At 41.7% G+C, this 17385-nt stretch overlaps 1 protein-coding gene across 5 annotated transcripts in view; it reads left to right on the forward strand.

The window, feature by feature from the left end:
* Window positions 1–30: 30 nt before the first annotated feature.
* LOC121359238 (sine oculis binding protein homolog) overlaps window positions 31–17385 on the forward strand; it is a 113589-nt gene continuing 96234 nt past the window's right edge. For all 5 annotated transcript variants that reach the window (XM_041478045.1, XM_041478047.1, XM_041478044.1 and 2 more), the window contains exons 1-3: window positions 31–199; window positions 9374–9512; window positions 11366–11551. In XM_041478045.1, coding sequence (XP_041333979.1) covers window positions 104–199; window positions 9374–9512; window positions 11366–11551 — 421 coding nt within the window. In that variant the 5' untranslated portion in view covers window positions 31–103. The remainder of the gene's footprint in view (window positions 200–9373; window positions 9513–11365; window positions 11552–17385) is intronic.

The following is a 17385-nucleotide window of genomic DNA, read 5'->3' on the forward strand; positions in this document are numbered from 1 at the left end:
ACTGAGAGCCGCCGCCGCCGCCCCCCCGCGCCCCTCCCGGCCCCCCCAGAGCACCAGCAGCCATTTCATCTCCACCACCACCACCACCAAGTAGGCGCAAAAAATGGCAGAAATGGAGAAAGAAGGGAGACCTCCCGAAAATAAAAGGAGCAGGAAGCCGGCTCACCCGGTGAAGCGGGAGATCAACGAGGAGATGAAGGTAGGTGCCTGTGATGGGGACGGGAGCGGGGTCCCCCCCCGCACCCCCCGCCTCCGAGCATGGAGATGAAATAAGAAAGGATCTCTTGTCATTTTTTTTTTTTTGTAGGATGCACTGAATGTGTCTCAACTCCGCCTCCTGGGCTGCAAACAGAGACGAATTCACAGGCTGCAAATCCTGTTCATTGACCAGCTTTATTTATTTTTTAAAAATAACTCTCACGTTGGGCTTTTAAGCTCCTCGGGTGCCAATGATGAGCCTTTTTTTTTTTTTTTTCCTTACCTCTTTCTTTCTATAGCCACCCCCTCAGGTAGCTGCGAAGCCCTTAAAGTTAGGAAAGAAAGGGATCTCTTTTAAACACTGTATTTCTGTCCCTTTTTCAGTAGCCAGCTGCAACTGTGTAATTAAATTGTCAAAGTGAAGCGTTGCGGTCTGAGCCGTGCATCAGTCTGGCCCTGGAGCGCGGAGACCCCTTTTGCCCTGTTGCCCCTTTCGCCTCCTCCTCTGCTGCGCCGCTTCGCTCCGCGGCTGGCGGCAGCGCAGAGGTGTCGCTGGAAGGTGGCTGCTCCGAGGGCTGCTTTTGATGCGAGTGTACTTACCGCGCGGAGGGCTGTCCTGCTTGATGGGAACCGGTGCCGCTCCAGCTGTCCTCTGGTGGCCGCTCCAGATGTTGGGATGGCTGCGGTGGCACAAAACCGCTATTTTGGAACTTCTTTTATCATTAGGTCGCTGTTCCAGGCTGGACCGGTCCTATTTTTTGCGCCTGTTTTCCACGTCTGTTCCCTGTCTGTTTGTTTGGTGTCTATAATTCCCCAAAGTTGGTAACAATGTATTGCTAGACTTCAGCTGAACTTGTTAAATGCGCGGATAAAGTGACTAAAACAGCATAGTCTGGCTACGAGATAAAGCTGCTGAGATTTAATTTGAATATGTCATTTATTAAAAGGCTGATTATAAGTGGAAGACTGCCTGGAAAATGTCACTCTTTCACATAGTATGTATACTATATAGGCGAGTGTATAAATATGCATGATGTCTAGTGAAAATATCTTTGCTTTCCAGAACATTGATCTCCCCCTATAAAATTAAACGGGAATGCGCCGTCCCCTCCCCTCTCCCTTCTTTTGCACAGCACTAATTTCGGTGAGGTGCCCTTTCCTGCCCAAGGCAGGCGTTCTTGTTCTTGCTGCCTGTGTAATGAGCGTGTACACGGTTCTGCGTGCACTCCAAGTGTAGATGTGGACAGGAGCGGTATTAGGGGCACAAACAAAATAATGTCTCGGTGCATCTCTTTGGAAACAAACTGTAGTAGCTTCAAGTCTACAGGAGTGGGATCTTTGTTTGTGAGATATGTGACACATCCTATTTTCGGAGAGGGCTCTGTGCAGCCACCGGAGAGTCATTGCTCATTGTAATCCCGCATAGTTTTGGAGACTGCAGAGGTCTGTAGTACAGGGCATTGGCCCCTCAGAGCATCGCCTAATGCGATCTATATGGATTGCAGCTTTTAAGTTTCATAGGTTCTAGAATTACAAATTAGCTAATTTTAATCAAAACATGTGAAATGTTATCCTGGCTGGATATAAAGGCTGACTGTGCTGGATCCTCTGGGTTTGTTTTGTTTACTTTGGCTGCAGGCACACTCAGCGGTTTGGGAGATAGTTGTTCTTCTACAGTATAACAGATGTTTGTCTGAAAGGGTGAGGAAGAAACAAAAACAACATTGTGTGAAGGAGAAAAATTACACAATTTTAAACTAATGCTTTGGTATTAAGCGCTGGCATTAACCTTCTTGTACAGAGTTTCTCTTTATTAATCATGGCTAACTGCTTAAGGTTAGGAACCTCAAGATTTCAGCTGACTTAAAAACTAAAGGTGTGTAGAAAAGACATTTTGGACCCACATAATTTCTGGTTGAGAGCGAGACAGCTGATGGCAGAACCTTCCATAGCCCACCTTTCAGCATAAACTATGCTATATGTGCTATGCATTTTTAGTAGGGCAGTTGGCTGCTATCATCTAAGAAGGGAAAAAGAGGGGGGAGGAAAAAGAAGTAGTTTGAATTTTTGACTGGTTGAGAAAGTTAAAATCCTGTGGTGATCATTTACCCTTTTTCTTTACTGATGAGCTGTCTAGTTGTTCTTAATAAACCCGTAGAATACAATAATGTAACAAATTGGTTACAGTGTGCAAAATGTTTGCAGTGAAATGACAGAGGGAGCACAATGTGCCCTTGTGTAGGTTTGTATCTGTAATGTTCAAACAGGCTGGCTGTTTCCCTTCATCTGAACTGCTTTCATCTGGACCAGTGTAAAATAAGCTCTGGTAAGTAATCACAGCAGAGCAGAAAGAAAGGAATGTATACAGCAATAGACAGCCTAAGCTGTAAAAACTGTAACCTGAGTATCAGCAGCAGATCAGATATCAAGGCTTTAAGGTAGGGGAAATGAAAGAGATGAAGGGGAGGAAAAGACGAGAGAGGGAATGGAAAAGTCAGCTTGGAAAGTAAAGGAGAAGTAGGAGGGCCCCCTCAGGGAAATTTGGCTCAGGGGTTAGGGAATTTTATCATGGTGTACAGTGACCTACTCAGGTTTCAGCCCACGTTGGATCGGATTGCCTCCCTTTGCTAGCAGAAAGAAAAAGGACTGGTGTGTATGTGATTTCTTTTTTCCCCCCTTTGGATAATAAAAAGGCCGTTGGTACAAGTGTCTATTTTAAGTACAGTAAATTCAAGGCACTATGAATGAGCAATAATATTACCTCATCAGAGACTTCCTTTGAGATTTTCTGTTTGATACAGTCAGATATTTACTCGAGAAGAATCACAACACCTAACTGCTTGCTTTAGTGTTTTCCAACAGTAGGGTCACAGCTTGCTTTTAACATGACTGGATGGATATTCAGGTTGCTCACTCTTTCCTTATGCCAGATATTGAGTTACGTTTTTGTTATCGCTAACCTAATGTACACGATGGTTATAACAAATTTTAATTTGATACAATGTTGTGTGCAAAAAGTACATGACTCTGCACAGTTTTCTGATATTATGTTTCAATGAAAAATATATTCATGAGGAACTGTTTTGTTACACTGTGACCTTTACAGCCACTCTTCTATATTTTCTAGTTGTTTTTTCTTTTGTCCTCCTTCCTCCTTCAGATGAGACTTTCCAGTTTTTCTTCCAGAGGTAGCATTCACCTCATGCCCTGGAGGAAAAGCAGATGGTTATTCTGAAATTCAGTTTGGTGCCATTTTCACTTACTGGTGAATAACAGAACACCTCATAGATCCATACCTATTGTCATCAGGGAACCTACTACTGTTTTAAGACCAAAATATCTGTAAAAGTTTAATTGATGAAGGCACTTGTCTAGGCACAGTGGTAGATCCCCCATCCATCTCTCCTCAGCTTATTTCCATTTGCCATCCTGCTGCCAGGAAGCAGTGCTGCTGAGGAGGAATAGCTAGGTACTCTGCAGTGCTGTGAGGTGAGGTTACATCCAGTGCTGAATTGCACTGGAAATTCTCCTGCACAGATGAGGCAGTGTATCCATGTGTCTCTAGCAGTTGAAAGGTAAGCAATTAATTTGTGTTGTAATTTCACAGCGCTGCTGCATGTGCCCAAGGAGTTTGCTGTCCATAAATATTCTCAATAACTAATTTGTATCTAAAATTGGGCTTTGTTCCTGGTGCCTAGAGCTTAGGGTAGCCCATCTGTTACCATTTAATAGTAAACTCATCAGAATATCTTTCAGTTTAGTGCTTAAATAGTCCCTATTTGGCATTTGAAAGTACTACTGTCAGGAGGAGGAAAGCGGCGAAGCAGGCGTAGCAGCCCTGCGCCTGGAACGAGCCAGTTTGCTCAGAGCGCTCGGAAGATTCCAAGGAAACTCCTCCCTTCTCTCCTGAAAAGCAAAAAATATCTTTGAGAAAGTGGAAAAGCAGACAGGCTTTATCAATTGCGTTATTTCAGGAGACCAAGGTTTTTCTGTGGAGTATGCATGGAAGTTTTGTGGGATGGCTGCAGAGGGGTTGCCTGTCTGCACAGGGAGCCTCACCTGGCAGGGCACTGCAGAAAGAGTGCTTCCCCAAACAAAATGGGTTATACAGAGCCAAACGTACATGGGAGGACAAAGGAAAGTCAAGCATAATGGAATTGTGCTCTCTGATAATGTAAAGGTCTAATCACAGAATTCAGTATGGTGACAACATAAACAAGCAAAGAATGTGAGGGCTGGGAAAAAGATCCAAGTTTGTATAGTGCCCCTAGAAACATTTTTATTTCCTCGATGCAGTGAAAGTGAAAAGTGAATTTGTGGGGCTCTGTACTGAGTGGGTTATGCAGGCAAGGAAATGGAGTGGAGCCACTATGCTTCCTCCCAGATCTGAAATAAACATTCAGCAGTAAAACCTAGAAGAAAATGAGTCTGACAGACTCATGCTCCCCTGTGTTTCCTGCCTCCATGTTTGCCAGGCCTCATTCAGTGAAGCCAGGCCTTGTCCCTTGTGAATAAGGTTCGTAGAGAAGGAAAGTCAAGAGATCTAAGATGGGAAGACACGCGTGGCATAGTTTGAGAATGTATTAATTAGCAGAGATTTGGGGAAATGATGCATTGTAATGTAAAAAATCAAACGGTAGGTGTACTGTTACGATGAAATGAAACCTAAAGTGGGAATAAATGTGATTATATTTTTACTGCCTAGCGTATAAGTCAGACTCAGAAAGGAGGGAAACCGCAGTCTAGTGAGTCAACACACTCTTCTTCATCTTTCAGGGGAATAGGGAGCAAATTCAAGTAGAAATACCAATGAGCATAACAGTTAGTTATCCTGCCTCTTCCAGGAGGGAAGATATTTCTGTGTAGTACAAGAACAGAGAAATCATACAGTTAAAACACGCAAATTACACATTGCCCCACAGTGGTGATAAGTGCTTTGGGACTTAGCAGTGGACAAAAGCTGGATTTCCATCTATTGGGAAGGAAGGGCTTTGGCTGTGGTGAGTGACTGGGGCCACCGGAGCATTTTTGGGCCAGTTTCTTTGGCAGGCATGAGCTGGTTGTGCCGCAGCCGTAGTGAGTGCTCGGGCAGTCAGCAGCTGTAATGGTGCTCTGTCAGCTAGGGAAGAGCAGGAGGTTTGGCTCCTGTGGGATGTTAACCCACTGCCTGGGTGCATGGCAGCTGCAGAGGGGACTGGTGTTTCCACTGTGGTCTCAAAAGCTTGTGTGCTTGGTGCATGGCATGGCAGAATGAGCACAGAAGGATGTGGGACAGGATTTCTGTGGTTTTCTTCTCAGCTCTGATGCTGACCCACACTGTGGGTGGCACCAGGGCTCGGTCTCTGCTTTCACACAGGGGACTGAGCATTGCCTCCAGACCTGGCTGAAGATGGGCTCCGTGCTGTACATTTGCAGTGAAATCTGTGGGTCCCTGCAGGGCTCCTTTTGGGCTGAGTGGATGCAAGGGTCCCAGCTTAGCGGTGTGATTACTGACCTGAGATTTTACTGATTATGAGTAAGGTTTTCTCTCTACACTGGTTTTTCACATCATCCCAACCCTTTGGCACAGCTGTGGGATTGGGGTGCCAGCCTCATCCTGCAGACACTCCACATCCTTTTGTGGAATGAGTCTGAATGCAGGCATGGACTGCCTTAATGCCTCTGCTGTCCTGTTCCTGCCAAAGCTTTGAATTGCAGCTCCTTGCACATCTTCCATCTGGTCATCCACACCTGCCTTCATATCTCCTCCCTGGTCTTTGGCAGGTCTATGATCTTGCAATTCCTCTGGCTTCTGTCTAGCCTGCTTGATCACTGCTGCTTCTGCTTTCCTGATCCAATATTGAGTCCACATTCCTGCTTTTCTCAAGCCTTAGTGTTACAATCATCACCCTTCCTTTCACTAAGCCTTTGACACTTGTATATCTTTCAGTGATGTTCTGCTCTGCATGTACAGGTTTTGAATTAATATGCTTTCTTCCTTTCCTTAGCTTCACCAAGAACTGGTCTTTGTCTCTTTTATTTTTTTTTTCATCTTTCCCCCCTTCCCTGCATTCACACAGAGAAAAACTATCTAATAATTTCTGTATTGACTATTGCCACCACACTGGTCTTTACAAATCCCATCTTGTTACAATGTCTTGAATCCATGTGTTTTGTGTCTATCATTGAAATGGAAGAAGGGGAAATACATGAAAACAATGAATTAATAGTGGTCAGCTTCAGGGCAGTGGTTTCAGCATGATCTCAACTGTCAGGGTGTTAGACATCTCTGCAAATGGGTGTTGTAGTCTGGAGTCTGAGGGAAGGTGATGTTGTTCTTTGGATACCCATCTATTCAATAGAGTCAGTGTGGAAAAAAACACTTCTCAGGTTTGATACTCAGCTTGCTGAGGATGGGCTCATGCTTTCCATTTGCTGTGGAGAGAGTGTGGTGTAATGGAGCTCTGGCTGTTAGTCACTGAGAGAATGGTATTAAGGGTGACTTGTATCATTGTAGTAGGTAAGATAAATTATGGAGGAGAATGGCTTAATTGTTTTCTTTTTTTTTTTAAGTCCAAGACACTCTTTTTGGGAAATCAGTGTAAAAAAAGGTGCTTACTTTTGTTATTGCTGGCATGCAACCTCATTGTACTCTCATTGAAGTTAGTAGAAAAGACCCCATTGATTTACTATTTTATAAAAGAGTCAGATCTCTATGATGAGTGATTTTGAAATCCAATGCATTTTTTGTCAGTATGAGTGTTCATTTTGGTGCATCACTTACTGTGGATAGTTTAAATGAGATGTGAAAGGTACTTAAATTTCGTGCCATTACAAACCCAACCATCATTTTGACTACATTTCGAAGGGACAGATGCATGTATGAATTTTCAGGAAAAAACAAACACATTACAACCTTGCTTATGTATTCCTTGACAAGTAATTAGAAATTATTCATTGTCTGAGTTGATCAGCAGTGCAAATAAAACACAAAGCATCCACAGGAGGCAAATTTAGAGCTACTCAATTAATTTGGTTGCATGGGGTTTAAATCGGTAAGACTTTGTCTATTGGTCTCTACCTTGCTAGATTAGTCTCTAGGGCTGTTTCTCCATAGTTGGAATTTAGCAGAGCAAGAGAAGCTGGCAGACCTTGCCTTTGGGCCTCCACGGGCCCTTTCAGGTCATTTTGGGTGAGCTGCAGTGGTGAGATTTGACTCCCCAGGTCCAGGTCATTTTGTTATTGGGTTCCCATGGGCTACAAACAGGGTTAGTGCACTGGGACCTCTTCAATGCTAAGAGAAAAGTTTTCTAAAAAGCTCAAAAAAAATCCCAAACCAAAAAACCAAAGAAAAACAGCTATTTAGAATTTTTTTTTTCATTTTGCTAGTATTTAAAACACAACACTGCATCATTCAAATGATTTGGGTAGTTGTTAGCCACATTTGCACTGCATTGTACTCGTGAAGACTGTAGTAGTGGCATAATTCACATATCATACTTATAATGCTGAGTCTAGAAGCAGAGGTGGGATAATGGAATATTTTCCAGCAAGCTTGGGCTGCACAGGACAGCCACAGAATTGTGACTTCCATCAGATGGTAAGGTGAAAATGCATAGGGGAAAAAACAAAAGGAAATGGAAGCTTTAGGAGTCTTCTCTGGGTTTTGTTTTGGGTTTTCTTTTCCTGAAATGTGTTTGTAGCGTAATTGCACAGATGATACTCTTGGAAGAGTACAAATTGCTTGTGTTTATTGCTTATAGCTGCTTTAGAGCGCTCCTTGAGTGACAGGAACACCTATGTAATCTGGTGTGATGAATGAGCCAGGAGCAGTGCAGCGCTCCGAGGTTCTGGGACGCAGCGCCTGCTGTAGCTTTGAATTCAAAAGCAATTATCATCTGATTAATTTTATTTATTTGTTTAAATGACTGGAGAATTGCTGTGTTCTATCATTAGACTTTCCCCCACTCAAAAATTAAGCTAGAGCAGTTACTAGACAAAATCTGGCAACCTGCAAATTTGACATTCACCATTTGTTTTGAATTGGTGTTGTATTCTCCTTATTCCTCTGCCAGAGTCCTGGGAGGCAGTGCTTATCAGAAGCATTAATTTAGATGTCAAGATCTTGGAGGAATATGAAGTTTGGAATTTGTTCTAGAAGAGTGTTAATAAAAAAAATATTGCAAAAACCAAATTGAAAGGCTCCATGTGTGGCTTTTTTGTTTCAACTCCTAGTTGTCATACTACTTTAAATTGATCTTTGCCATTGCAATAATTCGTTAGCTGGTTTCCTTTGGCAGTTTCCTAAATCCATAAGCTGTGGAGCTCTGTGGCACTATTTGGTTTCAGAAAGCTTTGTTGCCTGGCTGCAGATTTCTTAACTTATTCCACTAAATCTCCTGGCCCAGTAATGAGCATTTTCTACAGAAATATTTTTGCCTCATGACCTAGAGGACATATTTTTAATAGAAATTGAGGGTTATGACAGTCATATTCCATTCTTTACATTTCCATACAAACATAAAATTTAACCACTGAACCGCTTGGAAATTGGTTTGAAAATAAATACGGCAAAATTGAGAAAGGTTTTCTTAAATAAATATAAGAAACATTTGTACGAAAGGTGATGGTAGAATGCCTTCACAGTGAAGAATCTTTAAGTGCTTTGACTATGCAAGGGCTTATAACTGAGAAAAAACGTCTGCTGTGATTTTATTTGATTTGGTTCATGGGCACCTCAAGGAACTGTAATTGTGTCAGTGACCTGCTCCAGCTGAAAAGACTGTAACGCAGTAAGATTGATTAACTGCTGGCTGGAAAAAAATTCTTGGTTTTCTGTTATTCTCTTGCTGCAGTCTTAAATATTTTATGGCAACACAGACAAGTTTGTGTGAGGAATGTATGTTAAAATATTTCTGACATTGAATGTCAGAGCAAAAGTCATAAATAACTCTCCTTTTCATTTTCTTTAAATTACAGACATATGAGTCTCTGTCATAATTACATGTGCCAGTCGAAGATTTAAATGCGTTTCACTTTATGCACTTGAGTTATGAAATGAACATTAGTCTTTGAGGAGGTGGGCCAAGCCTGACACTTCCTCATGTAGCACAGATATCGTTCGATTTATGCAGTCCTCCCTTCCTTCCAAATGGTTATTGATTACATAAATAAGTAGGTAATTTTTCTCTTTCAGAACTTTGCTGAAAACACTATGAATGAGCTCCTTGGCTGGTATGGTTATGATAAGGTAGAACTGAAAGATGGAGAAGATATTGAATTCAGGAACTACTCAGCAGATGGGGAAAGCCGCCAGCACATTTCTGTTCTCAAAGGTAACGAGACTTCATGTTTGTGTGTCCACGTAAAGAAGGATTAATAACTCAACCTGTCTGATAGGTGTCGATTGCAAAGCATGTTCTGCTGCTTGTGTCTTGGTTGCTTTACGTAAAAATACCTGAGAGTACCTTGTGGCACAGGGAAGCTGATAGGCTCTGAGGAAAGCCACTTAACAAATTTGCTGTTGGTGAATTGATATATTGTTATATATTGATACATATCTTCACAAATAATGCCTTTCATGTGTCAGTTGAAAGCCGCGTGCCTGTGGTATCAATAAAGTACTCAAAAGTGGAGAAAGGAAGGAGTCCTTTCTTAGTAGGGTGGACTTAAGGAACCCTTTTGCGTTCCATACTAAGGCTGGTTGGCCTACAACTTTTTAGAATATTGAAAGATTTTGAACTGGAATATTCACACATGTAGGATATATTCACAAGTGTGAATGTTCAGAAAAAGCTTCTCATCCGTGTTTGTACTATACTGTCTTCTGCACTGTGGTAGAAATTTCACATTGGATGAAATTTGTTTGAGACATTGCTGAATCTTTGTGATTCAAAATGTAAAAGGGTGAGAGCCTTTTTGTTTGTTTGGTCATTCAGTTCTTGCCTTCTGACTCCTCAGTCTCAGGGAATGGATAGGGGCTTGTCAGCAGGATAAGGAGAAGAGCAGAAAATTGCTGCAACTTACTTACCCAACAGGAGTTCCTCCAAGGTGAGGTAAAGAGAGTAGATTCCAGCACCTTTTATCCACTTGGAGTGCTACTTTTCACTGTGCTCATGGGCAGCAGTGTTTGGGTTTTCTTTCTGATAGCCAGCAGCAGCACTGTATTCAGTGGGTGTTGCAATGAGTACTGACACCAGAGAGACCAGTGCTGAGGGGACAGATGGCTAGAAAAAAGGGGAAGAAATTAGAGGTAAGGTGAAACAACCTAATTGTGTTAAAATTGAATGTTTGCAGCTTGTTAGTTCTATAACAACACTGGTGATCAATACTTATTTTTCATTGAAAATGTAATGTCATTAAGCTACCTTTGAAGAAACTTGTGCCTGTATAGTAATGCAATTAATTTATTTCTGTTTTAATAAATACATCTTTTTACTGAATGATTACTGGCTGCAGTCTATGCTTGATCAAATTTGTGAAACACTTTTTTAACACGATACAAATAATGTTTTACGTACCATAGATGTTGAATGCCTGTGACAGATAGAAATTTTTGATGTTTGCAATTTTTGGGAGGGGAAAAAGCATATTTCTTGTTCTGAGAGATGGGAGAAGAGGGAGTCCCATGGCTGGGAGATATTAGAGAAATTCTTAGAAATAAGAATCCAGAGGTGATTTGGGATTAAAGAATTAGAATAATAACTGTCATCATTTTATGCATGCTTTGCTGTGATTTCAATATTTTGTTCCTTTCTTTAAATTCCTTTTATTATTACTACTCATATTATTTATAGAGAATAGGAATTCTTTTATTCTTCAGTTCATGCTCCTTGTACTGGTGAAATCACAGCACACTGAGTGTGATCACCATGCAAACAGTAGAAATGAAGTACAAGAATAGGATGCCATTGACTAAATCAGGCATACTAAGGCTATGCATGACAAAATAATCCCACCTTTTACCTTCTGCGAAAAGAAAGTGTGAGTTTGATTTTGCAAAAAGAATGGAACACTTCTGAGGATTACTGCAAAGTATCAATTTCTTTAAAAGGGAAAATACCTGGGATTTTTGTGCACTATTCTTGTATTAGGGTAAGTAATTTAGTGAAGAGATTGGTGAAAGTATGTAGGGCCATTTAAGAAATTTATGTGTCATACTGTACAATGTGTTCTTTGTGTTTTACAGAAAATTCTTTGCCAAAACCAAAATTACCTGAGGACAGTGTTATTTCACCGTACAATATAAACCCAAGCTACCCAGGGCTTGCCACAGGAAATGGACTATCAGACTCACCAGCAGGGTCGAAGGATCATGGGAATGTACCTATTATTGTCCCATTAATTCCACCACCTTTCATAAAGCCACCAGCAGGTAAATCCCAATGAACATGTAAAAATGGTTACTGTTATTGACAGTGTCCTGAGGTTACTGGATCATGGTGTCTTAGCAAGAGAGCTGATTTCAAAATGATTAAAATCCAGTCACAGTGTACTTTAAAAATGAGTGGGAGAGTGGCTTTAATCACTTTAGTATTCTTGAAAAACTCCTGCAAATGCAATGAAAACAAACTTGCATTGCTTGTGACACTCATGCTGGATTATGCTCTCAGCACTTCAACAGCATTTGCTTTTAGGAAAAAAAAAAAAAAAGATTTTGTTCTGGTGAATAAAGCCTTTAACTAAATTAATGGAAGATTATTAAATTAAAAATAGGCTGCATGAATGAAACAGTGAAAGAGACAAAGCCATCAAATCAGTATCACGTCTTTATATCAGGTTAACAAGCTCATACTGGGAAATCTGTCTCTTGATTCCCATTGAAATCCCTGACCGCTGTCTCTCAAGGGTTTAATATGATTTTGACTCTACCCAGGAGACTGCACTGAGACGTTTTACATTTTCATTAGATTTTTATCAGGAGTGGTTTTCTAACATGCCATTCCTTAGAGTTTGCATGAAAAATGATTTATTCCCCTCTGCATGCTGCTTACTGTAATCTGTGGAAGGAGCTCTTACGGCTACACCAGGGTGATTAATTGTTGTGTTATTGTTTACTGCTCCACACGGTGTGAAAATTGGGGAATCCAGATAGGAGCAGGCTGAGTCCTGTTTCCGTGGACACCCTGGGTGTTGTTGTGGTTGTTCTTGGGCGACTAAGGCACTGAGGAATACAGGGTGACATGCAACTCCTACCCAAGAACATCAGCTCTCCACACACAGGGCCAAAGAGATGCCAGCAGGTGCCAGGGTGCTTCTGCAGAGGCAGAACTGCTTGTCGGATCAGGTTCCAGGTCACCTCTGCCCTTTGTAGCATTGTCTAAAGGTAGCTGTAAAGTACTGATTGATCCCAGAAAGTGTTTGCCTATTGTTGGTCATGTAATAGACTACAGTTGCCCCTCCTAAATTATTGTTATGCCATTGAGTTTTATTTCCAAAGAAGTATATAATATACTATGAATAATTTTCAAACGTTACTCAATACGTGCTCCTTGCCAAAGACTTTCAATCTATTTTATATGATATTTGCTAATTACCAAAGCCATTTGGGCCCATTCCTGCAGCCTTTACACAGCTAAAGATCTCAGGCCATATGGGCTGGATCCTCAGCTGTTGTTGATTTGGCCCTAAAGCTTTAATCAAGGGCTTGTGCCATCCCAAGCTATTTTCCCCTCCAATCTGAGTCACGAATGAATCCAGAATGCTGAATTTGTGGTATGTGAACACAAGGCTATAGCATGCATTGTGCAAATTGCTACAGTTGCTGGATTTTTATGGCACCAAATAAGCAGGAGGAGATTGAACTATGAAGTAGAAAAACAAATTACTGCAACAGTAGTTAAATGGACACAAGGGAATCTTGGCCAAGTCAACTGCCTTCTGTTCTTTGCCTGTCCACCTACAACATATGATCCTGTGTTCAAATGTACCTCTAAGAGTAATGTGTAGAGAGAGCTTTTCATAAGCCTTTCCCACCTTTAGGTTTCTAATTAATGCAGCAACAATGAATAATGTTGTTGTACCTGCACAGGAGATATGAATGCATAATCTCTGCCTTGTCTGACTTTATCCCATGATTGGTAATGAGCACTAGATTACCATGACTTCTGAGCAGATGAATGTATTTATCTCACATTTGTTTTAGAGACCAAAGCTTGGGAGGATTGGAGGGGGAGGAGAATCACCACCTTTGTGGGATTTGCAATAAGCATGGGTAGTAATGGTTTTGTTTTATCTTAGGGTGTAGGTGCCCTAGCCATGATCACCCTGAAGAGCCTGGCAAGAAACAACTGGTAGGAAAGGGAGTACAAAGGCTCCAGGAGAGCCAGCGTGCAAGGCAGTGGTCTTGGCACTGCACTTTGACACCGTTTTGTGGGCACTACATCAAAGCAGAAAACTTCAGAGTGATGCAAGGCCAGACAAGAGTAACTCTGGGGATGTTTTCTTGGAGTCCCTCACAAGCATAGGGGGGATGACTTTGGCAACAGCACAAAAGTGCTTCTTTGACTTGAGCAGGCAAATGATTAGACTCACATCGTTAGTTAATAAGGTGAAGGTTGACATTTTCAGCATGGGGGGCAGACAGGCTGTGACTGACCTGCCACAAACACCAAAGCATTTATCCACGTTTGAGTGGATAAATGAAGTAAGGGGACAGGAGAGAGAGGCAGAAAGAGGCCAAGAGAAAGTTTCAAGGTTAAAATGCTGGGCAGAAAAAGGGATCTTTGCAGCATGTTTTGTGTGGACACACAGAGGGCAAAGCTACATTACAGGTCAGAGAGAACACCAAGGAGCAATGCACTGTAGTGACTGGAAGACTAAGAATTAGGATGTGTCCAGAGTTTGTGAATGGTGAGAAAAGCTTTTAGATATTGTAGAGGAGAAAAATCTACAAGACTTAGCTTGTAGATTAGCTCAAAAGGGAGTGCCCACAGGTGAAAATGATACCTAAATCATGAACCTGAAGGATGGGAAAAATGGTGCAGTCCATCCTTATTGAGCGAATAATATGGACTGAGCACTCAGGGAGAAATTATTAAGACTTTAATTCTTGCTGTATTGATCTTTAACAGAAGGGTCAACATGAGTAAAGAGGTGTCAGAGAGACAGGCTGAGGTATTCATTTGGACGGGAGTGTAATGGTCTGAAGAGGATAAGCAGATCCATTGAATTATTAGTTGAATAATTTTGCTGATAAGATTCAATACAGGTAAGAGGAAGGAGAGCAGAGCATGGGGGATGCTCACAAACCTGAAGAGTAACAAGAAGAATACTCTGCAATGTGCACTGACATAGCAATTGCAGAGGTAGAAAAGACACAGTCAGGAAGCCAAGGGAAACAGGACTTCTAGGAAGGCAAATAAGATTCTTTATCAGAAACAGCTATCAGTTTGAAAAAGAGGAGGAAGGAGTGCTGATCTAAACTGTCTAGGAAGCTGTCATTGAAGATTTCAGCAGACTAGGTTTTCCTTGAGCGTGCTGGAAAGCTTTGAACAAGTGTCCTGCTTGCATTCATATTTTGTATGACCAGGCTAAAACCTCGAAGAGTTGACAAAATTACCTTTTTTCCCCTCATGCCTGTTTTGCAGTAAAGTGGTTTTTGTTTTGGTGTTTTTTTTTGTTTTTCTTTGTTTTGTTTGGGTTTTTTTTTTTAAATTTGAAAAGTAATTTTGAGCAGTCTGACTAAAATTTTGTCATCAAGCTGCTCAGATTTCTGTTTTAATCGAATGAAATGTTAGGTTCCAATTTGCTTATATGATTCAGGAAAGCATTAGGGTGCTTCTAACCAAATAGAAACAGCTCCAATAAAGGCACTCTCTCCTTGCTGTACCTCATAATTAAACCCAAAAAAGATTGAATTAAATGCATGGGCCCTATGTGGTGCACTGAGTATCCACAGGCTCAGGTTATGGTGTGTCAGTGGAGGGTGCTAAATGCAGTCATGGGAAGCCTCCACCAGGAGAATGCAAGTTACTCAGATGTGGAGGCTATCTGCAAGAGCCCTCCCCTGATCTGCAGCACCAGGCAGAGGCCACACTGGAACAGTGCCCAAATCAAACATCACTTTATAAGTCGGCGTCAGCCATCCAGCCTGCATCTAGAAGCATACAAGTAGTCAATGCAGCCTCCAGAGAGTTGCTGTAGGAGTCTCCTTGTGGATAGTAAAGGTCCATCTTGCCCAGCTGGTTGGCAACTACATTTAGACCTGGCTACAGATTCTGAGTGATCTTCAGGGTTAGTCTTGAGTGCAGCCTATTGCAACAGAGTGATCCTAAGATTAGTTCTGCTTGCTGTTAGAAGGTTCTTATTTTCTGCACAGCAATGTAAAGATGGCTGGTGGGGTTTTTTTTAAATTTGCTTGTTTGTTTGTTTCTTTTTTTCCCCATTTTAAAAGTCTCATAGAAATAACGAGGAACAGAAATGCAATAGCCTGGAATGACCCAGAACTAAAAATCTCCCCACAGTTGTGTGGGGTATATGGCCTTAGTATGTAGTGTGCAAACCTTCTGTTGTTCTGCCGCCTTTAATGATAGAGTACATTTGAGAGGGCACTTAGGGTGACTCTGCCATGTTGCTCAGGCAAGTCTGGACAACTCTTGTTACCTGGGATGAAGGAAAGCTGAAATCAAGAGTAGTCAAAGAAGAATGCAAAAAATTCTTTCAGTGCGGGTGAGAACAAGCTGCCTCCTTCCCCTGGCACCTGCTGGAAGCTGTGGTGTCTCAGTTTTCCCATTTCTTTGAGTGCTCTTTGATTTGTTTTGTCTTGTGATCCCCATGGCAGTGCCTTGTTAGGGGGGCACAGCTGCTGGTTGGTCTGTCCTTTGAGCATGAGGGTTGACAAAACCCTTCCCTTTCCTGCCTCCTTCTGTGTACAAGTGATGCACGCTGTGTGCCGGCTGCTCTGAGCATCCCAAACAAGAACCGGCTTCGTGTGCTGCGAGGGGAGGTCACCGCCAAGGGACACCTAGAAGGGGAGGCAGAAAGCATGATGTCATGCAGTTGAGTGAGCTTTCCACAGAGGGAAAAAGTACAAGGGAAAAATAATGCTCCCTCCCAAGGTTTTCACAAGATACTGAGTACATTTGGGGAAGGAAAGGGGATGTAAATCCTACAACCCACAGATGAGTGTCTCAGCATAATATTAGGTTCTGAATTATGACTGGAGTTGTTGTACCAGAAGTTATCAGAAACTTGTGAAGGTGAAGGAGGACTGGGCTGGAGGAATGGTATCTGATGAGGCAAAATGTCTTAAAGGAGAAGCATTTCCGGTGCTGACTTGTAAAATCAGCCTGTGACCTAGGCTGGCAAAGAAATATCAGATTCAAATACTAAAGTAAGTATTTAGTTATTTTATAGAAAGAAATCAGTGATTTTCTGTGTTATGTTCCTGTGTTAGCATCACTTTAGAATTAAAGTTTATAGGAGATTTTGTAAATACAAGTGCAGATGAGTAACTGTGCAACATATGGGAATAAGCAGAGTTCCTGCCCTACAAACATTCTGGAACAGCCTGCTGTAACCTCTCTCAACATTTAAATTGCACTGGAGGAATCTGAATGCATAAACGATGTTTTAAATGGTATTTAGCAGGCCACCAAAAATGAATTCCAAGATCATCTGTCAAAATTCACTGAGGAATTGGATCTATGACTACAGTAGCAAGAAGTTTGATTCCAGGTAGAACCAAGTAGCAGTTTTCCTTAAGTAAAGACCACATTATCAGATCTAGTTAGGTCTGTATATGGAGGAGACTTTAATTTTACTGTGCTCTGGATCCCTCTTCAGTATTTCACAGATATCTTCTGGCTGCTGAACAGTGTTATAATTTCTCTAACTGCAGGTTTTGCCCTCTGGTAAACACCACTGCAACAAACCCTATAGTCGCTGCTCTTCAAATTATTTCTCTTGTTTTCAGTTTGAAACATCATCAAATTTACAGTGATCATGGGGTTATTACTGCCTGGGTTTTTAAATGCCAGTGGTTGCCAGGATGCCTGCCCTATCTAGCCCACTGTTGATGTCTTTTGCTCTCTGGGGAGGGCCAAGTGTTTCCTTTGTGCTAAAAAGAAAATAATAAAGTCCATGTATGCACCTTAATAGCATGCATTCAAGTATACAGGGAGTTCCCCCTCTGTTAGCTGAAATAGGTGCTTGTTTTGTTTGCATGTTTAAAACCTGCCTAAATGCCAGCTTTTGTGTTGTGCATTC

The sequence above is a fragment of the Pyrgilauda ruficollis genome, unplaced genomic scaffold, assembly GCF_017590135.1.
Source record: "Pyrgilauda ruficollis isolate IOZ18807 unplaced genomic scaffold, ASM1759013v1 scaffold43, whole genome shotgun sequence".
NCBI classification, from domain to species: Eukaryota; Metazoa; Chordata; class Aves; order Passeriformes; family Passeridae; genus Pyrgilauda; species Pyrgilauda ruficollis.